This window comes from Poromitra crassiceps (genome assembly GCF_964638095.1).
Source record: "Poromitra crassiceps genome assembly, chromosome: 1".
NCBI classification, from domain to species: Eukaryota; Metazoa; Chordata; class Actinopteri; order Beryciformes; family Melamphaidae; genus Poromitra; species Poromitra crassiceps.
The window spans coordinates 67,605,798-67,631,159 of record NC_139623.1 but is presented as its reverse complement, the minus strand read 5'-3'; the positions used below and the strand labels follow the sequence as shown (position 1 = coordinate 67,631,159).

Sequence of the window (25,362 nt, the reverse complement as noted above, 5' to 3'; positions counted from 1 at the left end):
TGGCAGTGATGAAGAAGACTTTCAGGTTTTATTGTCTGTTTTTGAATATTGTGCCAGTGAGAGTTTCAGTGTGTTTTATAATATAATAAACAATCAAAATTATATTTTCTTTTACCTGCCTATTTGTTTGGTTGAAAGTTGTTCTACATGAAGTTAATTCAATGTGAGAAAAAAGTAGCTTTGATGTAGCAAGCTGCTTTTGCCATGTTGCTCATAGCTTAGCTTGCTACATTTCTCTGGGGATAGCTTCAATGTAGTTTAGCTATATTTAATTGAGAGTAACTGATAGCTTAGCTTACTACATTTTCCAAGTAGCTTGCCCATCACTGATTAAACGCTACAGATTGGATCGTGCAGGAATCATGTTCGTGGTTGATCTCATTAGAGATGCGCTTACTTCTCCAACCCAACGCCACAATGCAATATCACCGGAAATGAAAGTCATCACAACACTGAGGTATTTAGCAACAGGTAAAATGCAACAATGCAGCAGTGATGACTTGGGTCTGTCACAACCCTCCATCAGCAGGGTCATCAAGCAAACACTGACAGCACTGTCACAGCCTCATATTGTGACACAATTTGTTTCATTTCCGCTGGATGTCCACACTTTACAGGCTCACAAAAGGGCATTCATGGACATCGCAGGATTCCCCGGTGTTGTGGGTGTAATCGATGGGACACACGTCCGAATAATTGCACCGTCAGAAGATGAATCCGTCTTCGTGAACAGGAAAATATTTCACAGCATCAATGTTCAATTTGTTTGCAATGCTGACTATAAGATTTTGGACATTGTTGCTAAATGGCCAGGCTCAACACATGATGCCAGAATGCTCTCTGAGAGTGGCCTCAGACAGCTTTTCGAGGGACATTATGTGCCAGCCAATTGCCACTTGTTAGGGGACAGTGGCTACCCATGCAAACCATGGCGCTAACACCTTACCTCCAGCCAAACCAAGGGCCGCAACTAAACTACAACAGGTAACCCAAACAATATAGAATTATGCATGGAAATAAAATGTAAAGAGCATGTTGGAGTATCCTAGTAGTTTAAATATTTCCCTCAAATAATGTACATTGTCATGTATTAAATTATTCACATTTCCAGTTGTTCTGAATGAAATTTTGATTATGTCTGTATTAACTTGTAGGGCCGATAAGACAACAAGGGCAGTAATGGAGCGTGGCATTGGCCAACTGAAGAGGCGCTTTCATGTTCTCCACGGAGAGGTGCGGCTGACCCCTGATAAAGTCTGCAAAGTCCTCATAGCCTGTGCAATTCTACACAATATTTGCAAGGCTAGACAGATTGCAGAACCTCTTGAGGGTGATGGTGATGAAGACAGCGATGATGATGATAATGGTGGTAGTGAAGAAAACATTCACCTTCTGCAGGGGAACTTGGCCCAAAGTGGACTGCCTTACAGAGCCCAATTTACAAATTTACATTTCAGGCAAGTTACAGTATATGTCATTTGAAAACTTGTGACTGCATTGAACTAATATACCACAGTTTTACTATACATAGCCTATAATAGTTAAATACATGACACATATTACTCACAAGAAGACACAATATCTATTTGTCATGGGATTTATTTTTTAGGAGCTCAATTTTCAGTCGATAGTACTCCTCCTGTAGGCATATAACTTTTTTCTGCTGTCTGAAGACATCCATTGTCAACTCCAATCTTCTGTCCTGCAGGAATGGTGTTTGAGCAGCAGCAGCAGCATCAGGCAGGCTGAACTCTGATGTTTCAGGCTGAGGGTCGTACACCTGCGATGTTGAGGGCCCCGGTTCCTCTGATGGCTCCATGCTACAGAAAGGGGAATACATTTAGTTTATTTAATTATTGTTTTGTTTTCATTGATTTAGCAGAATGAGCATGTACAAGAGATATGAGAAATGGCTTACGTAATGAATAAATATTGTTCTTGATATTTTGTTTACCTGCCTGTTGATATATGAAAACTCACTTGTCCTACCTTTGTTGCATTTCAATGACCTGCATCATTGAAGAGTCAATGCCTTCCCTCAGCCCGGTGATACTAACTTCTGACTGTCCCAGTATATTAAACACTGTTTCTGCAACCTGGGACAGCTGCCTAGCAGGTGGTCCACCCCCTAAAAAGCAATCCAGTGACCAATATGTACACATTAATTATGTATTTAAGTTAACTTTTGCCAGCGGTTGTAAGTAAGTGGTATATCACTCACCTGTGCGTGAAGATTCACATTTGTGTGCTGCAATCTCCTCTCTTGCTTTCGACCGCAACACATACCACCGCTTCTCGCAATCCTCACGTGCGCACAACCAGCGGAAAGGAGGCATTTATCTGTTGTGCTATAGTTTCCCATGCCTGCTTCTTGGCTTTTAGTGTGACACTGGGGCCAAATCTACCTCTCAAAACACTTTTATGCTCATTGACCAATTGAGCCAGAAGCAAACACTGTTCCTCTGTCCAGTTGGGTTTCCTTGTTCTTTTCTTCTCCATTGCTGTTCACTGGTTTGTGGTAGATTTGAATGCCAACCAACACTGCTTCTTATAGGCCGGTCAGCAATCACAGACATTGATGAAAGCTGAGTATGGGCTGATTTATGTGCCACCTCAAATTGAATTTGAATTGCTCAACTTGAATTCGAAATTTTGAATTTTGAATTTGAATTGCTCTTTTTGAATTCGAAATCTTTTATGAGCCATTTTACCCTCGTTAATACCAAATGGAGTTGGAAAGTTGAAAGTGCAAAAATTACCAGCATGGTAAATAAATGTAAGCAAATAAATATAACTATCAGCATGTGAATACTGTGCAAGTGGGCCTGAGTTTTCACACATTTTTTAAGATAATTTTGAAGTATAGCTTACTATTCATTTAACAGAGATTTTCTTTTTATGTAAAATATTATTTATAATTACACAGTCTTCATAGAGATTAGATTCTATGATTAAGTTTATTGATTTGGCGGTCCATTCTATGCCCATTATCACCAAAAGTGTATTTTTATCTAGCTTTTAGGATCAACCACAGCTTTTGAAATGATGACTCATACCTGGCAACGGGGTCAACCACACCTCCTCACTAAGATAGGAGTTTCTGTCCATTCCTTGCTCAGAGTTCTCTGAGAATGTTCTGGAATCACTCCTAAGCTAAGACTCCTTGCTAGGAATTTTTAGGCTAAGTTAGGAGCTCTCTGAGAGGATTCTCAGAATCTTTAGGCATACGGGCCCTGGGACCTGCAGATGGACCTGCAGATGCACCTGCACCGTTTACTTCAACACATGGGTGTGATTTGTTTTTAACTGTGACCAGTAGCTCTATAAGTCACTCTGTGGGTTGGTTGGTCAGTTGGTCGGTCCACAAAATGTTCACCACCCTTTAGCAGTTTTCGCCCTAGGAGGCTAAAATTTGGAGGTCAAATGTGTGTGTGTGGGTGTGTGTGAGAGGTGGTGTCTTTGTGTTCATGCCTATTGGCTAAGAGGGGGCTGGTGGGGGGGGGGGAATTTCAAAATACAGGATGGCAGATGCAGAGAAGGGTGGACTGCCCCTACCATCCTGCATTTTCAAAATTTGCATATGTGGTCGTAGCTATTGTGAATTCATGCTTGTATTTTTTTTTTATCACTTTATTTCTCAGTTTTCACAAAAACATGGATGTCACGAAATAAAAAAGTGTATGAAAACTCTTTTTCTTTTTTCTCCCCCCTCCCACTCCCCACCCACCCCATGGGGACTGACGACAAAAAAAAGAAAAAAGAAAAGAAAATACCACCAAAAACAACTACAAAATAAAAACAACTACAACAACAACAATAACAATAATGGACAGATGTGTGTGCGACTGTGCGTACAGTTATTTGGCTCACAGTAAACCACTTCTTCTCACAGTTGGTCAATAATATATTTAATAAAGGGTTGCCATATGCTATCGAAATTATACTTAGGCCCTCGTACAGCAAATCTAATCTTTTCTAGTTTCAAAACTTGTAATGTATCTCTGATCCAGTGTTTAAAAGAAGGAGGGGCAGCCTGCTTCCAATTTAATAAAATGAGTCTCCTGGCTAAGAGTGTGAGAAAAGCAATACAGTTGGACTGTGCCCTGGGGAGGTGATCGTCTTCACACTGGATGCCAAAGATGGCTGTTAAAGGATTTGGGTCTATTGGTCTGTCAAATATGTTAGATAGGGCTTCAAAAATGGAGGACCAGTAACCTGAGAAAATTCATGCTTGTATTTAACATGACCAACACAAAAGTCATATATTAAAGGATTGATCTCTGGATTTTATGAATTGATATCGGACCATTCAAATGCAGATCGAATGGAATCGGAAAATCATATTTTTTACCCAACCCTAAGCAGAAGTAAGGCTTTCTCGCTCTAAAAACAATCAAACACTGTAAAAAAATTCACATAAAATGTATGACTCGGGAACCAAATCTACAGTAAAGGAATTTATTTAAAAGTAGTGAAAACATTGAATAAAGCACATTACTGTTGTAACAGGCAGCAACCAAGTGTTCTGACAACAGATTCAGAAGTGTGGTACAGAGTATGATTATTCTTTACTGATATATGAAGTTCACCTGTTCACAGTATTGATGTGGCATCATGGGGAAATGTGATTAGATGAGGCTGATCAGAATAATCAGCATGTAAGACGATCTGCTGTCTGTCAGGTGAGTTTGGTCAACTGACATATTTAATGCCATTCAGCAATTACATTATTGAGTTAACATTATGTAGAAGGTAATCCACGGAAGATTTCTGTCACAATTTCATTACAAATTACAATTACAAAATTACAATTACAAAATTGTGGGACTTTTCCAGGCCTGGAAAATTAAAATTTGAAATTCTATGACTTTTCCAAGTTTTCCATGATCGTGGGAACCCTGTAACATACACAAAGAAAAGAAACATTGTTTCACACTTTGTGGCGGTTGTGGCTCCGTAGAGCGGGTCGTCCACTAATCAGACGGTCGGTGGTTCGATCCCCGGGTCCTATAGTCTGCATGTCCAAGTGTCCTTCCTTGGGCAAGATACTGACCAAATTGCTCCCTATGGTTGCACCAGCACCCTGCGGTAGCTTGGCACCATCGGTGTGTGAATGGGTGAATGTAGGCACATTTTAAAGCGCTTTGGATAAAAGCGCTACATTAATAGTCCATTTAACCCTTAAGACACCTGGCGGGTATGACATCTTCAGCTGGCCACTGCAGGTAGGCAACAAGGTGAGGTACTGTACAACACACACGTGCACACGCACGCACACACACACACACACACACACACACACACACACACACACACACACACACACACTAAACCAGCATGGTGGATTGAGTAAAACACATGCAACAAGTGCGTGGACCTCTCAGAGTGAACAGCGCCCTCTGCTTCTTGAAAGCAGAAACATAAAAATGAAAAGAATCGAGTCAAATCAAACGTCTTTTCTGAAAGTCAGTCTGGAATTGGACAGAAGAAACCGCCTGGCTTTAGCGGCCAATCAGAGCGCTGCGTGAAACTCGCAGAGGAAACCCGAGGACGGAAGTCATCTTGGATCCGAGCAGCACAGGCTCCGTGTTTCACCTTAAAACGATGAGAAATGTACACGTTCTCCTTCCTCCGACAGACGTGTGGTGAGGTGAAACCTGATTGTGATTGGTCCTCCACCGACCTTTCACCTCAGAGTAGAGAAGACAGAAGATGGTGGCGTTGCCTTGGTAACAGCAGCGCCCCCCGAGGGCTGGAGGGGGAGGGGATCATAAGGAAGTCTCAGCATCCACAAACCTCTGTGCCTCCACTTCCTCCACGTTCACCTGCACACTCGACACTCTCTCCTGACTGCAACACACACACACGCACACGCACGCACACACACACACACACACACACACACACACACACACACACACACACGTTTTATTAAATCCACTCTGAATTCCATTTGTGCGAAATCCCAGAGCGGCAATTGACATTAGAGCAGTGAGAGAGATGCCGATGTAGCATTGACTGAACCAGGCCGCCAGCCTGCTTGTATCCCCAATCAATGATAGCTGATAGCCACTCATGGCCACGCTCAGAGCTCAATTTAGAACCGCACCGAAATCACGAGCACAACGAGCATCGGCCACACAGCGGGACTTCAAACAAATCCTCGTTAACACACGTAGCATGCGCACATGCCCGCGCACACAAGCCATTGACGTACTTTCAATACAAACTACAGCTACAAGCTAGCTTACAGCTAATTTAGCTGCTATACCATTAGCAAACATTTGCGAGAGGTTCTGGATTAAATATTCCCGGCGAGCTACCCATATGTTAAGTCTTGACACTATCTGATCTGCTTATTGAACGGTTTGTCTAGAGGCGGACGGGTATTAACACTCGAGAACACGCTGAAATATAGATTCATCAATGAGAAAGAGAGGGTAGGTAGACAAGCTGGCTGCTTCTGGTCGGAAAGCGTCTACATGGTCACGATTGGTTGTGCAGGAGGCATCCACGATTGCCTCTGGTTGTCACATAGTCCGAAAAGTAGGACAAACGATAATCTCTAAAAATAGTGCTCCTATACTAAACCCTAACCGTGACTGGTAACAAGCGGACCTGCCTGCTAAGATCTTCTGAGTGGTCAACTGAGAGCCCTCATCTGGCGGGAGGCTTCTGCATGGGCTTTTACTCTACCTGCACACTCTGACGGCGGCCATTTTATAGACCAGTCTGGCCACCCCAGAATAGACACAAGGGTGTCACCTGTCATTACAAATTGTACACTACACCTCCTCACAGACAAATCCAGCCATTAATCAATATACAATGAATATTATGTCCGAATACGTGAAGGGCGAAGGAGATACATGAAGGGCAACGGGGAGTGTTCTACTACCCGCCCGCATTAAGTTCATTTTTACCCGTGCCCGACCTGGTAATTTACAGAAGTGTATTTTTTACCCGCACCCCGCGTTTTTTTGCGGGTACCCAGCGGGGCCCCACGGAACCCCGACACGGTGCAGAACTCTGATGCTGGATGCTAGGAAGTTCAGTGCTGTTGTTACTATCCTGCTATCTCTACTAGTGCTGGCCAGAGGCTAACTAAATTCTAAGTTGTTCCAAGTTGCTGACTGTCTGCACGTTGCTGTATATTTGCGGGAGTGTGAGAAGTCTCCTGCTTGTGTTGATGTCTAGTGTGATGGCAGAGAAACGTGTGTTTGTTTATTTTCTGCATCGCGTGTTAGTTAGACGAGGAAATCCGCAACTTCCTTTTAAAGGCACAACAACAGATAGTTAAAGTGATGGTACCGAACTTTGGAAATGTCCAATAGTCAAAGTTTTTAACAAAAATTGAAATAGTATTGAAATTTCAGTATACAGTATACTGTACCCTGCAACCCTAGTAAGATAGTCAGGAACTAAACTGCTTTGTGCTGACTACTGTTATATCTAAGCCATAACCAAAGTCTATCTTTGTGAAAGGGGCCCCTGAAGAAGTTTGACTGCTCAAAAGGTCAGAACAGTGTGGAAGGTGTGGAGTTACCTCAGAAGGTTAGAGCAGTGTGGAGGTTACCTCATAAGGTTAGAGCAGTGTGGAGGTTACCTCAGAAGGTTAGAGCAGTGTGGAAGGTGTGAGGTTACCTCAGAAGGTTAGAGCAGTGTGGAGGTTACCTCAGAAGGTTAGAACAGTGTGGAGGTTACCTCAGAAGGTTAGAGCAGTGTGGAGGTTACCTCATAAGGTTATAGCCATGTGGAGATTACCTCAGAAGGTTAGAGCAGTGTGGAGGTTAGCTCATTATCTTAGAGCAGTGCGAAAGGTGTGGGGTTACCTCAGAAGGTTAGATCAGTGTGGAGGTTACCTCAGAGGGTTAAGAGCAGTGTGGAGGTTACATCAGAAGGTTAGATCAGTGTGGAGGTTACCTCAGGAGGTTAGAGCAGTGTGGAGGTTACCTCAGAAGGTTAGAACAGTGTGGAGGTTACCTCAGAAGGTTAGAGCAGAGTGGAAGGTGTGGGGTTACCTCAGGAGCTTAGAGCAGTGTGGAGGTTACCTCAGAGGGTTAGAGCAGTGTGGAGGTTACCTCAGAAGGTTAGAACAGTGTGGAGGTTACCTCAGAAGGTTAGAGCAGAGTGGAAGGTGTGGGGTTACCTCAGGAGCTTAGAGCAGTGTGGAGGTTACCTCAGAAGGTTAGAACAGCGTGGAGGTTACCTCAGAAGGTTAGAGCAGAGTGGAAGGTGTGGGGTTACCTCAGGAGGTTAGAGCAGTGTGGAGGTTACCTCAGAAGGTTAGAACAGTGTGGAGGTTACCTCAGAAGGTTAGAGCAGAGTGGAAGGTGTGGGGTTACCTCAGGAGCTTAGAGCAGTGTGGAGGTTACCTCATAAGGTTAGAGCAGTGTGGAAGGTGTGGAGATTATCTCAGAAGGTTAGAACAGTGTGAAAGGTGTGGTGGAGGTTACTTCATAAGGTTAGAGCAGTGTGAAAGGTGTGGGGTTACCTCAGAAGGTTACAACAGTGTGGAGGTTAGCTCATTATTTTAGAGCAGTGCGAAAGGTGTGGGGTTACCTCATAAGGTTAGATCAGTGTGGAGGTTACCTCAGAAGGTTAGATCAGTGTGGAGGTTACCTCAGAGGGTTAAGAGCAGTGTGGAGGGTACATCAGAAGGTTCGAACAGTGTGGAGGTTACCTCAGAAGGTTAGAGCAGAGTGGAAGGTGTGGGGTTACCTCAGGAGGTTAGAGCAGTGTGGAGGTTACCTCAGAAGGTTAGAACAGTGTGGAGGTTACCTCAGAAGGTTAGAGCAGAGTGGAAGGTGTGGGGTTACCTCAGGAGGTTAGAGCAGTGTGGAGGTTACCTCAGAAGGTTAGATCAGTGTGGAGGTTACCTCAGAGGGTTAGAGCAGTGTGGAGGTTACCTCAGAAGGTTAGAACAGTGTGGAGGTTAAGGTTAGATCAGAGTGGAAGGTGTGGGGTTACCTCAGGAGGTTAGAGCAGTGTGGAGGTTACCTCAGAAGGTCAGAACAGTGTGGAGGTTACCTCAGAAGGTTAGAGCAGAGTGGAAGGTGTGGGGTTACCTCAGGAGGTTAGAGCAGTGTGGAGGTTACCTCAGAAGGTTAGAACAGTGTGGAGGTTACCTCAGAAGGTTAGAACAGTGTGGAGGTTACCTCAGAAGGTTAGAGCAGAGTGGAAGGTGTGGGGTTACCTCAGGAGGTTAGAGCAGTGTGGAGATTACCTCAGAAGGTTAGATCAGTGTGGAGGTTACCTCAGAGGGTTAGAGCAGTGTGGAGGTTACCTCAGAAGGTTAGATCAGTGTGGAGGTTACCTCAGAGGGTTAGAGCAGTGTGGAGGTTACCTCAGAAGGTTAGAACAGTGTGGAGGTTACCTCAGAAGGTTAGAGCAGAGTGGAAGGTGTGGGGTTACCTCAGGAGCTTAGAGCAGTGTGGAGGTTACCTCAGAAGGTTAGAACAGTGTGGAGGTTACCTCAGAAGGTTAGAGCAGAGTGGAAGGTGTGGGGTTACCTCAGGAGCTTAGAGCAGTGTGGAGGTTACCTCATAAGGTTAGATCAGTGTGGAAGGTGTGGAGATTATCTCAGAAGGTTAGAACAGTGTGGAAGGTGTGGTGGAGGTTACCTCATAAGGTTAGAGCAGTGTGAAAGGTGTGGGGTTACCTCAGAAGGTTAGAACGGTGTGGAGGTTACCTGGCGCTGGGCTTCAGAGCTTTGCTGGAAACAGATTTCCAGATGCCACTTTTGGCCATTTCATCGGAGATGTTCACCACCGAGGGGTCGGCCCTGCAGGACACACACACACACACACACACACACACACACACACACACACACACACACACACACACACACACACACACACACACACACACACACACACACACACACACACACACACACACACACACACACACACACACACACATTAAAGGACATCCATGAGTCCAAGTGGACATTAAAGCCCCATTCAGCAGCTTTTCCAAGTTTTTGGAGAAACAGCGCCCTCTGGGTGCAATAGCATCGGTATCGATATCGCCGTTCAAAGTCAACAAAACACAGCGCCAGAAAACAAGGAGTTACTTCCTTGTTTTCCTGAAGACAGCTCTTCCGCTGTACAGCGCATGCTGCCTCTGGGACGCAGGCACAAAAATGCTTAGTCCCAGGAGAGGCCTTTGGAGGGCGGTGTGTGACCAATAGAGGCAACATTCTCCCTGTTACAAGTCACTGTACCATCTTCAATGACTAAAAAGCTGTTATATTAAGGTGAAAAAGTTAGTAATTGGCGCTTTAAAGGAACTAGTGCAGTGCCCGTTCACCCCGTTACTGCGCTGTTCGCCTGTTTAGTCAAAGTTGATTCACATTGAATGCATCGCATGTCCAAATTGCACCAAATCCGACACTGCACTTCTTCGGGTTCCCGGTAACACACCCACCAAGCGTGAAGTCAATCGGAGGAAACAGTTCTCAGGCTAGGAAGGACCATTGTGTCTGGAGTGTGGTGCTCCTTTTCTTTTCCTTTTTATATTACTACTTGTTTGTTACTTTGATTTCTGTAATTGAATGTTATTTGCTGTTGCTATGGAGTGAATTGTTTTGCTTTATTTTTATTGTATGTAATCACTCGTTTTCTGATGTGTATTTCTGTTGTTGTGGTTTAAAAAAAGTGTATAAAACACACACACAAGCCCCCCTCAGTCAGTCTTTTCTTTCTAGTATAATGGCTGCTGTTCTATTTCAAAGTACTAAAAACTGCTGTATAGTCGCATGTCATCTGATTCTGCGCCAAAGATCTTACATTGATAAGGACCGAAAGCTAGGGGTGGTATTGTGAGGATTTTATCGATACAGATACTGCTTATCGATACCGAAACTTATTGATACTCCTATCGATACTACTCTCCATAATTTGGTGCAAGAAATAAAGACATGACATGAAAAGTTATTTTAATACTTTTTTTTGCAGAAATAAGTTAAAATATAGCCGCAAGCGGCAATACCAGGGATTCAAGCCTATTGCTTATAGTGGAGGCCATTGCTTTGGCCTACTCTGCCACAGGGAAGGTTCCCCCGGAGGGTATTAAGGCTCACTCTACGCGAGGTGTCGCGACTTCGTGGGCACTGTTGCGCGGTGTGTCAGTGGAAGACATGTGTGCAGCTGCATCATGGTCTACCCACCACACCTTTGTCAGGTTCTATAGCCTTGATGTGGCCAGCACACACACAGCACGGCCTTTGCGCACGCTGTGTTGTCAGCCGCTAGGCAGTAGTGCCTTAGTCACTCGTCATGCCGTCGGGTTGCCATGGGCAAGAGCCATGTGCTCCGTTGCCAGCCTTAGGTCTCAGGGTCGCACGTCGTGCTTCCTTGCAGCAAGGTTGGTTGTATAGCCGTGTAGTGTGAGAATCCGAAGTTCAAAACGATGTAAAACTAAGGGGTTGTCCTACAACCCAGGTTTTACGAGTGAGAACGAGGATTCTCACACACCCGGCCTCGCTGCTTTCGTTCGGGACAGCAGGATCGCTGGAACGCTTACGAGTGGTGCGGGTTGGCTATTGGCGCGGACGTGGCAAACTTGGCCCGCGGGGCCCAAATTGGTCACCACTGCGATAGACTATTTAAAATGCGCGAGCTTTTCACTCGCTTCACTGGAGCAAAATCAGCATCAAAAGACAAATTAAATAAAATGCAGTGATGATCGGTTACAGGCAACTCTTCGGTGCTAACAGCCCTGACATTTAAACCCAGTGTGAATACAAGATCCAGCGTGTTACCCTTGGACCAGATATATGCTGTGTCAAGTTAAAAGCTTCAGTCACATTTAAAAACTTGACAGCAAAGCTGTTTGTGCTATCATTTACGTGGATATTAAAATCCCCAACCAAGAGGATTCTTTCAAAATGGATGATAGAAGCTAAACAATCACTAAAATCAGACAAAAAAAAGCACCATTTACTCCAGGAGGGCGGTAGATTACAGCACAGTAAAAATTATTTGAGCGTCCGATTTTAGACATCAACACTTCAAAAGAGGTGACTGTTCCGGGGCTCACAGTGCGTGTTGTGAAACGGTCCCTGTAAACCATGGCTAGTCCCCCTCCACGGCCAGTGGTCCTCGGGCGCAAGTAAAAGAACAGTTCGGAGGGCATAGTTCGTTCAATGGAGCAAATTCTTCTGCTTTTTGCCATGTACATGACCCCGTGGTCATAGGGGGCAGTGCGATCGAGCAGGTCAGCTCGTAGGGTACAGTAGGGTGATTGGGTGATCGTGAAGGTGATTGTGGAAGCTGTGGGGCAGTGGAGGGGAGAATGTCATATATGTCATTGGGCCAAATTTCAGGGATTGGCCCAGTGGTATGGATGGTTAGAAAAACAGGAAATGGGGTGTTGGTTGTATCGCTGGAATTTGGTAGATTGGTATCAACTGCTGACCTCCAGGTAACCACCTAAAATGGCCTGTGAAGGCCTAAAAACAAAAGGGGTTAGGGGCTTAGCTAACATAGCTAACAGCTAGCTAGCAAGTTCCGGTAACTTACCAGCTTGCCCTCAGTCAGAATCAAATTGACATGACATATAATAGCGTTCCATTGAGTCATACATCATGGTTCCATTTTAGCAACAGCTTCTTTTTTTTTACTTGAGCACAAAATTAAGTTATTTTTCAAAAAATATTTGGCAAATACTGTTGCTTATCAACATGGACAGGACGTGACTTAGAAACATATTCAATATATTAAAAATGACAAAATACACTGGAGGGGGGCTTTAAAAATGATCAAAAACTGGGTCCAGCCTGGGCGTGTGCTACAGGGCTCACTCAGCCTGGGCGTGTGCTACAGGGCTCACCCTGTGTGCTACAGGGCTCACTCACCCCTGCAGGGTTTTCACTGGGATCTGGATGATATTCCCTCCGTACGGATCATCCTCTGCCTCCACCAGCATCCGCCGAGCCTCCTGGACACACACACACACACACACACACACACACACACACACACACACACACACACACACACACAACACATGACTATGTAATGTATGTTAGGGTTAAGACTCCTGTCAGTGCCCCTGACTAAGGCAATGGCAAAAGAACTGTTGTTGATCCCCGGGCACTGCATTGCGGCTGCCCACTGCTCCTATAGTTCTAGGAAGGTTCCTAGTAGAGGATGGGTCAAATGCAGAGGATGGATTTCCCCATGGGGATAAATAAAGGATAACTTAACACACACACACAACTATACATGTGAGGGCAGTAGCGGCTGGTGCATTTTTGTCCAGGGAGGGCTATACCAAATATAGGCCTGGACAATGGGGTTGAAATCAATATGATAATCATAAGGATTATTCTCAATATCAATATCATGTTTCACGTATGCAAAATCAGTGTTCATCTCATTGAACTGAATGGTGATGTCAAACAAACCTTACATTTTCAAATAATATTCCTGCCATACCTCATTTGATCGGTTTTTAAGTAACATTTGCTTGTCATCATTAATTTAGACAGCAGAAATGTCACTATTAAAATAACTTCATATCATCACGATGATTCTACTGAAAGACAACAAATAATAATAGGCTATTGAATTATCATCCACTCCAGCCCTAAATCAAGCAAGTAGTAACGGACGTTAGCCTACTAGTACCTTCTGAATCATTATGGGCAACAGATTAGTAGGCATATCAATCACGGAGCAGATTACAGAAATATACACAGTAACCTGGACAGCAGCCCTCTGATCTCTACATCAAACTTCCCTCATTATCTTTAGCATCCATATTTACTTGAAAAGCACATGGCATAAATACTTTGGAAGAAGGACTTCCCACAGCATGTGAATGAGTTACATTACATTACCTATGAGGAAAGCACGTTCGTGCATGCAAATAGAGAGTCCGTCAAGAATGCATTGCCGTCCTCTACCTGGCCCCACCTCCACCTGGTCGCTAGATACCAGCGCCCCGAATCCCTTTGTTTTGAGAGCGAACAGCGCATGTGCAATTTACACAGATCCTGGCTTAGCACTGGTGGAAGCCGGAAGTCCCCGGATGGCGTCCGTGGCAGAAAGTAGTTGACCCAAAACAGTACACATGTAGATCATTATGAATCTACATATTTATTGCAGATTATATACTCACTATCTAATATTCACTTCGCTCATAAAAATAAATAAATATATATACGTTTTATTTTCGTTTTGTGGGTAGGTGGGGCGGCGCCCTGGTAGCCTGGGTAAACCCATCCCCCACGTGACCTGCTCTCAGACCTGTTCTCAGTCACTATGTGACTGGGAACTGAGAGAGCAGGTCACGTGGGGGCTGGGTTTACCTAGGCTAGCGCCCTGGCGCCCTCTAGTGGCCGGCCGCCACTGTGTGAGGGCCTCCCCCGCCCTCGGTCCTAGCGGTCAGAGCCCATGGGCCAGAGGAGATTTCAGTACCGCTCAAGTTGGCAAATTCGAATCCAGATTTTTGAAAAGGTATCTGTCCATAGGCTGAGTTTACCTCCTTCTCCTTCTTCTTCTTGTCGTCCTCCTTCTTCTTCTTGCTCTCGGGCATCAGGTCATCTAGCCAGCTCAGCTCTCTGTCAGAGAAGAAGAAGTCCAGAAGCTTCCGGATGAACACCAGAGCCAGAACCTGACGGGACAGACAGAGGCTCAGACGACCAGATGGGGATGAGGTACTCATACAAACATTTCCATAACTGCGCCTATGGCACATAATCTCCCGTCTCCACCCTAGAAATCACTAGACGGTGTCTCCTCAGCGCCTCCAGCGACATGATGTCACAGTGCTGTGATGATGTCACAGTGCTGTGATGATGTCACAGTGCTGTGATGATGTCACAGTGCTGTGATGATGTCACAGTGCTGTGATGATGTCACAGTGTTGTGATGATATCACAGTGCTGTGATTATGTCACAGTGCTGTGATTATGTCACAGTGCTGTGATGATGTCACAGTGCTGTGATGATGTCACAGTGCTGTGATGATGTCACAGCGCTGTGATTATGTCACAGTGCTGTGAGCCACAGTGCTGTGATGATGTCACAGTGCTGTGAGTCACAGTGCGGTGATTATGTCAGTGCTGTGATTATGTCACAGTGCTGTGATTATGTCACAGTGCTGTGATGATGTCACAGTGCGGTGGTTTACCATCATGGGGAAGACGACAGCAGCTGTGGAGGCCTTGATGACCCAGAGCAGGATGAGGCAGGAGAGCTGCACCACGGTGAAGACGTGCACCTTCCACAGAGGGACGTACCGCAGGTAGATCAGGTCCGGCTGGTGCTTAGCCGGCATGCCAAACAGCTTGATCCTGTCAAACAGCTGCACCACACACACACACACACACACACACACACACACACTGTTAGACTGATTGACCTGAGTAGGGCACTATCATTAAAGCCCTTGGAAACCAAAAATAAATGTTTTGAGTTCGTCACACCACAGAAACATTACGTTATTGACCACCCAGCCAAATTTGAAAAATTCAAAATGTCGGCAAGTAAATTAGGTTTGAAAATCATGACAAACTAAGCAGTATTCTCTGCTCTGAAACTGTGTGGGCGTGTCTGCTGAAGTGCTCCCAGTGCCCCCCCATCTTTATTTTTTTGTCCATCCTGTGCCTTTATTGTGAATTTGGGTTTGCAGGGGCATTAAAGAATACATCCAACTCTGAAAGGCCACAGATGCTACACCGCTCTGATTTGATAACATTACATAGGTGGATTCCTAGGCTCGCCCAACACGCGGGCTCACTCATCTGCCCTGCAGCTCGCATACACGGCCTCGCCCACAGCTCGGCTGCTGCGTGGCCTCGCCTGCTCTATTGGCGCGTGCGTGTGTTTTGCTCACAAAATGTTATTGCCCTTAAGTTTACATGCGCACGGGTGTGTGTGTGTGTGTGTGTGTGTGTGTGTGCCCCTTAAGTTTACATCCATCAGTTTATCTCAAACAGCACTTCATCTGATTTTAACAAAAACTTGGAAGAATGACTTTGGCAGGTCAGGAGTTTAAAATATTACACTTCTTCCTTGGGCCTGATGGGGGAGCTACGATACTTTGAACACACACACACACACACACACACACACACACACACACACAAATACACACACACACATACTGTACTGTTTCGACTCACCTGGATGCCTTTGAGCGAGGAGACGCCCATGTAGAGAAACACTCCGTATAGAACAGGCATGGGAATGAACTGACCGACAGACAGGCAGACAGACAGATGACAGACACATACATACAGACAGGAGAAACATTGGGATTCGTTAGACTGAAATACACACATATCTGAGGCAAAGCAGAAAGTCAAGACACAAAACTAGGAGAGAAAAACAGGACAGCGTGCCGGCAAAAAGTCAAACTCCGCCTATGGCCATAGGTTGCAGTGTACAAAAGCTTCTGCTCATTTGGGCCCACATTTCGATGAAAGTTGCAAAGCCGTAGTACGTATGCCAGATTTTTTATGAATTTTCAAAGTTTGAAATTTTTAGACGGTCGCTGTTAGCGCCACCATTAGGACTATTGGCGCCAAATTCACGTCAAAGAAGTTTGGCATGGGACTGGACCTTTGCGCACCTTTTTTCATGCATGGGAAGTCCAACTTCCCGTTTTTTGCAAGTCCAAGTCAAGTCTCAAGTCTTTTAGCTAGAGTCCAAGTCAAGTCTCAAGTCTTTGAGCTAGAGTCCAAGTCAAGTCTCAAGTCTTTTAGCTATAGTCCAAGTCACATCTCAAGTCTTTAGTCACAAGTCCAAGTCAAGTCAAGTCAAGTCAAGTCAAGTTTATTTATATAGCCCTAATTCACAAGCATGTCTCAGAGGGCTTCACAGAAAGTATGTCTAGCTAATTCTAGCTGACACAACAGTAACAAGAATATACAGAATAAAGATTTGAACAATTGATAATATAGAAAATATAGGAATGAGGGGAGAGCAGAGGAGAGAGCAGGAGAAGGGAGAAGAGCAGGGGGAATGTGAGAGAGTGATGGGGTGGGGAGGGAATGGGAGATGCTGGAGGGTATAGGAGGTGGGGAAGGAGCAAGAGGAGAGAGCAGGAGAGGGGAAGGGAGGGGAGGTGTGGGGGAGAAGAGAGCAGGGGGAGGGAGGAGGTGGGGAGAGAATGAGCAATATAGACGGAGGAGAGGGGGGAGGTGGGGAGAAAATAGGAAATGTGGAGGAGGAGAGAACAGAGGAGAGATGAGGGTGCAGGGGAGGGAGAGCCAGGGTAGAGAAGCAGGGGGAGTGTGAGGGAGGGAGGAGGCGGGGAGAAAACGGGAAACGCGGAGGAGGGAACAGAGAAGGAGAGACGCAGGGGGAAATGTGGAGGAGGAGAGAACAGAGAAGGAGAGGTGGGAGGGTGCAAGGGAGGGAGTGCAGGAGGAATGTGAGAGAAGGGAGAGGACAGAGAGGAGGAGAGAACAGAGAAGGAGAGGTGGGAGGGTGCAGGGGAGGGAGAGCAGGGGGAACGCGAGAGGAGGAGCCGGGGGAGGGAACAGACCTCTCTGAGAGGAGGAGAGAACAGAGAAGGAGAGGTGGGAGGGTGCAGGGGAGGGAGAGCAGGGGGAACGCGAGAGGAGGAGGCGGGGGAGGGAACAGACCTCTCCGCCCCCTTCTCCCCCACATCCCCCCCCCCCCCAGAGAGGACAGAGAGGAGGAGAGAACAGAGAAGGAGAGGTGGGAGGGTGCAGGGGAAGGAGTGCAGGGGGAATGTGAGAGAGGGGAGAGGACAGAGAGGAGGAGAGAACAGAGAAGGAGAGGTGGGAGGGTGCAGGGGAGGGAGAGCAGGGGGAACGTGGGAGGAGGAGGCGGGGGAGGGAACAGACCTCTCCGCCCCCTCCCCCCCCCCCCAGAGAGGACAGAGAGGAGGAGAGAACAGAGAAGGAGAGGTGGGAGGGTGCAGGGGAAGGAGTGCAGGGGGCATGTGAGAGAGGGGAGAGGACAGAGAGGAGGAGAGAACAGAGAAGGAGAGGTGGGAGGGTGCAGGGGAGGGAGAGCAGGGGGAACGCGAGAGGAGGAGGCGGGGGAGGGAACAGACCTCTCCGCCCCCTCCTCCCCCACCCCCCCAGAGAGGACAGAGAGGAGGAGAGAACAGAGAAGGAGAGGTGGGAGGGTGCAGGGGAAGGAGTGCAGGGGGAATGTGAGAGAGGGGAGAGGACAGAGAGGAGGAGAGAACAGAGAAGGAGAGGTGGGAGGGTGCAGGGGAGGGAGAGCAGGGGGAACGCGGGAGGAGGCGGCGGGGGAGGGAACAGACCTCTCCGCCCTGAGAGAGAGATAGACTGAGAAATTGCTTATTTATACTTTGGCATGTATGACATCACCAATGACATCACAACAACAACTATGGCATCACCCACCCAGTCTGCTCAGGCAGGAAGGATGACATCATTGATGACATCATCACTGATGACATCATTGATGACATTATCACTGATGACATCATTGTTCAAGTGACATCACATCATTAGGTAATTAGGGCAATTACGATGCTCTTTAGGCTATACATGAGGGCAGAATTCAAAATACTGTCAAAAATTCAGTTTTTGAGATAGCATTCTGAGATTTTACAAACTTCAACTACTGTGAAAGCAACACTTGGTAATTTTTTTCCGTGAGGTTTTTTGCTTTATTTAGCGAGAATTTGCAGTAGCTGTTTACAGTACCGTTTACAGTAAAACATTTTGATGCACTGTGAGCTCAATTTTGGATCGATCAAAAATCTGTCTGAATTTTTTGTGTAGGACAGTCTCATGCAGATGCTGAAGTTTGGTGTCGTTTGAAGAAAAATTGTGGGAGGAGGGTTTAATTCGTTTTACAGTTCTTGCAGTTTTACGGTCTTTAGACTTCATAATTGGCCATAGGTTGCAGAGTACAAAAGTTCCTCCTTATTTGGGCCCACATTTTGGTGAAAGTTGCAAAGCTGTAGCACGTATGCCTGATTTTTTATGAATTTTCAAAGTTTGAAACTTTAGACGGTCGCTGTAGTGACTATTGACGTTTGGCATAAGACTGGACCTTTGTGCAAAGTTTGGTTTATTTTCATGGAGAAGAAGAATAATACAGGCAAATACAAGAAGTGGCCCTGCTGCTTCGCTGGCCCCGCCACTAATAAATATAGCCGCAAGCAGCGATGACGGGGTCCAAGCATGGTCAGTAAGTGTGTAGTGGTCAGTAAGGGTGTTGGGGTCAGTCAGGGCGTTGTGGTCACTAAGGGCTATGTGGTCAGCCAGGGGGTTGTGGTCAGTCAGGGCATTGTGGCCAGTCAGGGTGTTGTGGTCAGTCAGGGTGTTGGGGTCAGTCAGGGCGTTGGGGTTAGTAATGGCGTTGTGGTCAGTAGGGCATTGCGGTCAGTAAGGGTGTTGTGGTCAGTCAGTGTGTTGTGGTCAGTCAGGGTTTTGTGGTCAGTCAGGGTGTTATGGTCAATAACGGTCTTGTGGTCAATCAGGGCGTTGTGGTCAGTAAGGGTGTTGTGGTGAGTCAGGGCATTGTGGTCAGTAAGGGAGGGTAAGAGCTTGCAAAATGCAGTCCTCATTTCTGATTGGCTATAGCGCAGCATCCCACCCAAGGCTTCCTCGGATTGGCGTGCAGCAGACATGGTGAGCACTGAGCAGATCGGCTCGCAAATCCACTGGACATACAGCCTACGGGGGCTCGCGCTGTGGCGCTGGCCCCAAAAAGAAAAGGGGTTGATTGGTCAGTGGGGGTGTGCTGGGTCACCTTGAGGGCGGAGGTGATGAAGACGGAGCAGCCCATTAGGAGGAAGATGAGGAAGCCAGTGACCCTCTGCTCTCTGATGCCCAGGAAGCGAGGCGTCTCCCCGGGCGCGGCGCAGCCAGACTCCAGCTTCAGGCTGTTGACGTGGGAGATGGACAGAACAGTCGCCGCCACGAACCACGGCAGCCCCATCACCGAGCACACGCCTAGCATCACCGCTACCACCAGCAGGTCCAGGTGGTAGCCACAGCCTTTCTGCATGCAGACCGGAGCAGAGCAGGAGTTAGCAGAGCTGTGAGCAAGTCCACAGCCTTTCTGCATGCAGACCGAAGCAGAGCACAAGTTCGCAGGGCTGTGACCCTGTGAGTCCACATCACTCCAGTCCCCAGCACGCTCGAGGCCATATCTTGCGCCCAGCGCAAGGGCAAAATCTTTGATAGTTTCTAGCACTCAAAATCTTTTTTTTTTAATTACCACTGGGTCAGTAGATCAAAGGACGCGTTTCAGCAATCCTGTGGTAATTAGAAGGAAAAAAGGGAGATTTTGAGTCCTAGAAATGAAAAAAGGGAGATTTTGAGTCCTAGCAAATATTACTAAACTAGCAAATATTTGCCCTTGCACTGGGTGAAAGATATGGCCGCAAGTCTTCAGGCACAAGTCCAAGTCAAGTCCAAGTCTAAACATAGAACAGCAAGTCAAATGAAATGCCTAGTATTGATTTACTATCTTAAATGGATAGTTTGTATTTTCTGATGTGGGGTTGGATGAGGTACTTGCTGACAGTCAGTGTACTACATGCAGTAGAATGCAGCCGGCACGGTCCCAGTTTGGAAAAATGAAGACTAGCTGCATCAGCCAAGTAGAGCTGTCTGCCGAGTGTGAACAGGGTCACAAATGTAAAAAACAACAATAATAACAAAACATAAATGCTTCCATACGGCTCCCCTGGCATAATCCAAGACTCCACAAGCCCTGAGATGCCAAGTTGACTTGAAAATACATCGTTTTTCCTCCCTGTTTTTAGCTGAAATCTTCATTGTAGCCAGGTGCTGCAAGAAGAGAGTAGCTACTGTAGCCTGCTACAGCGCAGATATCAGCTAAAAACAGGGTGTAAATAATGGGCTTGTGGAGACTTGGATTACACCAACTACGTTTTTGCTCGTGACCCTGTTCACACTAGGTCAGCAGACAGCTGTACTTGCCAGTCTCCATTTCTCCAAACTGGGACTGCGCCGGCTGCATTCTACTGCATGTAGTACACTGACTGTCAGCAAGTACCTCATACAAACCCACATCAAAAAATCACAACTATCCCTTTAATGAAAGAGCATCACGAGTTTGATTTATAGTCAGTTTAATTAAGAATCAGAATCAGATTTAAGAATCAGAATCAATAAATTCAACCATTCCATAGAATAAAAATAAAAAAATGCATTCTAACAGTCATCTGCTGGAGCAAATCTCATCACTTTCAATCTAAGTCAGTGGGTCTCCAACTTGTTTTGGCTTCAGTACCCCCTTTCCCTGATTTCTGAATCCAAATACCCCCTTTACCTGAATACAACATTTTGCTTGAAAACACAAGATAAACTATACCATATGATGCAATGAATGAATGATAACCCACCTTTTGAAGATTATAAAATAAGAAATGGAGTGAAAGAGTTTGGGAACCACTGATCTAAGTTATTTACACAAACACAAGATCTCAAGTCAAGACTTTACAAACCTTTTCAAGTCATCAAAGTACAAGTCAGAGTCAAGTCCCAAGTCACCAGAACACAAGTCAAGTCAGAAAACTACCGATATTACTGTCTTTCAGAGGCTGTAGCAGATACATTTTTAAAGCTAGTGTGATGATACTTATACCATATGAAACTAGAAGACCTTAGAAATCCATTGGTACCAACCAGGTCAACCTAGCTTGCTTGGGAAGGGTGCTAAATAACGCTACAATGTTAAGCTAAATTTTGGCGAGCAAGAAACTGTCATGGCCATGTTCAAAGGGGTCCCTTGACCTCTCACCTCAAGATATTGGAATGAGAATGGGTTCTATGGGTAGGGTTAGAGCTATTGAGTTACATGCACTTTCTGTCAGAAAGGTGTCTTTCCCTTTTATTTTTTTTACAATCAACAAACAACTCTAAATCTAACTAATAAACTAACTGTTAAACAGATAAAAGAGCAGTGTTTTTATTATTTAGAAAATATATTTTAGATTTAGAATGTAAATTGTCTATAAAATATAATACATTTTATTGTAATGTAATTTCACGTACCATCAAAATTTACTTTTGGCCCATGGCCCTCGAGCCAGATACATTTTTTGCCCATCATAGAAAATAATTTGGGCACCTCTGATCTAGGACTTTTCAATGGAATGTGAAAAGTCTGTCCCTGTTGGTCTGTCTTTGTCTGTCAGTCTTCATCTGTCTGCCTGTCTCTCTGTCTGTCTCTCTGTCTGTCCTTCTGTAGTTGTGACCTTGAGTTTGTTCTCCTTCCTGTTGATGATGACGGCAGTGATCTGCTGGTCCATGAAGATGAGAATGGTGCAGAGGAGCGCAGGCACGACGGCGGCGAGCAGCGTCCACCAGGGGTTGGATCCCAGGGGAGAGATCAGCCAGCCACGGTGTGCTGAGGTGGGCTGAGGAACATGCACACAAAGAGATCATAACACCACCACCCCAAACATCATCATTGACGACTTCCCTGTTCGCTTCTCCACCCAAGTCAAGAGCTATGGTGTCATTCTGGAAAGCACCCTCATCCTTGCACCCCACATAAAAAACATCACCCGGTCTGCTTTCTTCCACATCCGCAACATCTCCAGACTCCGCCCATCCCTGTCCCAACACAGCACTGAAGTCCTCATCCACGCATTTTTCACCTCCCGCATCGATTACTGCAACTCTCTTCTCTCTGGCCTACCCACCAAATTGCTCAATAGACTCCAAATCATTCAGAACTCAGCTGCCCGGATCATCACCCGCACTAAATCATCAGATCACCTCACCCCTGTCCTCATTCAACTCGACTGGCTCCCCATTCACTACCGGTTTGACTTCAAAAACCTTCTGCTCACTTACAAAGCCCTACACAACCTAGCCCCCACCTATCTCTCTGACCTCCTCCAGGAATACACCCCTTCCCGCTCCCTCCGCTCTTCCTGAGCTGGCCTCCTGACCATCGCCCAGACTGAGGAAACTCCTTGCTCCCACACATCCGACAGTCCATCACCACATTCAAATCCCACCTCAAAACCCACCTGTTCAAACTGGCCTACTCACTTTAATCTCACACAGCACTCTATCTATGTTATCTGTCTCCCCTGTGTACCTCGTGTCTTTTCTTTTATCTATGCTCGTCGTATTTTAATTATGCTGATGTTTTCCATGCCTGTTGTTTTGATCTGAGTATGATCTTTACAATGTTTGTCTCTTTTATGCACTGTACGATGACCTTGGGTGTTCTAAAATGTATTATTATTATTAGATCAGCCAATCACGGTGCTTTGAGGTGGGCTGAGGAACATGCACACACCAGCTGTACTGCATGCAGAACAGTGCTGCAACTAGTGCTTATTTTCATTCTCAATTTATCTGTTCATTATTTTCTGGATTAATCAATTAGTTGTTTGGTCTATAAAATGTCATAAAATGGTGAAAAATGTCGATCAGTGTTTCCCAAAGCCCAAGATGACGTCCTCAAATGTCTTGTTTTGTTCACAATCCAAAGATATTCAGTTTACTGTCACAGAGGAGTAAAGAAATTACTAAAACCGATTAGGGGCTAGAACCGGGGGACAGGTTCTAGTCCCCTACACTGCTCTATTGGGTCAGGTCACACAGCTGCTGCCTTGGGTGATTTTCCTCTGGGCTCCAGTTCTTCCCCCCCCTCTGCTCTACGCCATAGTCATAACATATTGTATGCTCTCACTGTACGATCTGAGCAACTGTTAAATCCTCACTTATTTTGATCTCAAGTGGTTTTTACCTCAAAGTTGTTCACCGTCTATTTTTGGCTCAATAAGAGAGGTGCTGGTTATGTCACGGATGAAGAATGCATTGATTAATATCATTCTACAACACACAATCAAATGTTTCATGTCCTCTTTAAAGTCACATCAAATAATATATAATGTAATATAACGGAAGCTAGTGAGGAATAAAAGCTGCACATCTACTGTACTTTAAACAACACTATCAATGGAAGCTGTTCATACTGTACAAGAGAAACTTAAATATTACAGAATAATGCTGTTCAGATCCTGGTGCTGTCTGGATACCACACTATGGTAAAAGCTTTGGGAAAAACAAAAACCTTGTTTTCAACTAGAGAAAACACACACACACACACACGCACACGTACACATGTACACGCACCTCGAAGCGGTCGGGCACGTGCAGTTTGGGCGAGGGAATGCCCACCAGGTAATCCACCAGCACCATGATCATGATGGTCAGGAAGATGGCAAAGTCACTGATGGTGGAGCGAACCTAAAACACATTCACATACACAACACATTGAATACACCCTACCAACTATGGGTGGGGGAATCGATACAGCATAGCATCATAGCATCACAATATTTTGTGTTGCAATATATCGTATTGCACGAATGCCAAGTATCGTGATATTTTATTATATAAATTGTCAGGTGCATGCAACATTTATAACAGGTTTTTATGAGACTGTTGGTCAGGCGGTCTGCTTGACAATCCCATTTTGCTGCAATAAAAATGATTGAAGTGAGATGAACAGACTGCAAACATTATTTAATTAGATAAAACAGGTTTTGACAAAGTTTTTTTCCTTTGGGGACATCATTTGCAAAAAGGTAATAAATCACAATACTGCAATTTAATCATGAGAGACCGTTCGGTAAGGTTTAACAAGGGACTTTATTTAGCAAGTGGCGTGCATGGCAAGTACTTTGGCGTATGACTCCATTGTAAGATGGCGCTCCTCTTTAGGCGAGAGGGCGGCATCTATTTGGGCTAGAGAGAATCCCCCCCCGGGATTCTCCAGGAGTCAAGAGTCAAGTTAAGTCAAGTCAAGTTTATTTATATAGCCCTAATTCACAAGCATGTCTCAGAGGGCTTCACAGAAAATATGTCTAGCTAATTCTAGCTGACACAACAGTAGCAAGAATATACAGAATAAAGATAACATTTTGAACAATTGATAGAGAAATATAGAAAATATAGGAATGAAGGATAGAGCAGAGGAGAGAGCAGGAGAAGGGAGGAGAGCAGGGGGAATGTGAGAGAGTGATGGGGTGGGGAGGGAATGGGAAATGTTTGAGGGTATTCACCTTATGTAGCCACGCCCATTTGACCCGGTTGTGTGGCCGTATCAAAACTTCCGGCTAAAAATAATAATAAAATAAAATAAAAAATGGCTGCGCTCCTCCAATATCATCTAACTCTGAATTAACTAATAATTTAGCCAATTGTATGTAACATACCAAATAAAAGCAAACGGCAATGTCTAAGAATGCAACGCCATGTAACTGGCTCGTTAAGTCTCGCATTCCAGGGAATTACGTTAACGTCTGCGGGTCTTATTGACGTTAGTGGCTGGCGCTGCCTCGGAGGAGAGACAACTATCTGAAGCTTTCTTTGTTGGAGTCCAGGTATGT

At 45.5% G+C, this 25,362-nt stretch overlaps 2 protein-coding genes across 2 annotated transcripts in view; one reads left to right on the top strand and one right to left on the bottom strand.

Annotated features, from left to right (window-relative positions):
- The window catches only part of LOC310791730 (ectonucleotide pyrophosphatase/phosphodiesterase family member 7), a gene marked incomplete at both ends in the record, with an annotated part of 53,785 nt that extends 52,036 nt beyond the window's left edge, over positions 1 to 1,749 (top strand). The window contains one exon of the mRNA XM_083653384.1: positions 1,709 to 1,749. Coding sequence (XP_083509510.1) covers positions 1,709 to 1,749 — 41 coding nt within the window. The remainder of the gene's footprint in view (positions 1 to 1,708) is intronic.
- Positions 1,750 to 4,477: 2,728 nt separating this feature from the next.
- LOC310781710 (sodium bicarbonate cotransporter 3-like) overlaps positions 4,478 to 25,362 on the bottom strand; it is a 143,768-nt gene continuing 122,883 nt past the window's right edge. The window contains 9 exon segments of the mRNA XM_083642312.1: positions 4,478 to 5,850; positions 9,692 to 9,784; positions 12,866 to 12,948; positions 14,497 to 14,628; positions 15,148 to 15,321; positions 16,142 to 16,210; positions 19,725 to 19,976; positions 22,204 to 22,365; positions 24,104 to 24,217. Of these exon segments, the coding sequence (XP_083498438.1) occupies positions 5,769 to 5,850; positions 9,692 to 9,784; positions 12,866 to 12,948; positions 14,497 to 14,628; positions 15,148 to 15,321; positions 16,142 to 16,210; positions 19,725 to 19,976; positions 22,204 to 22,365; positions 24,104 to 24,217 (1,161 nt within the window). The 3' untranslated portion in view covers positions 4,478 to 5,768.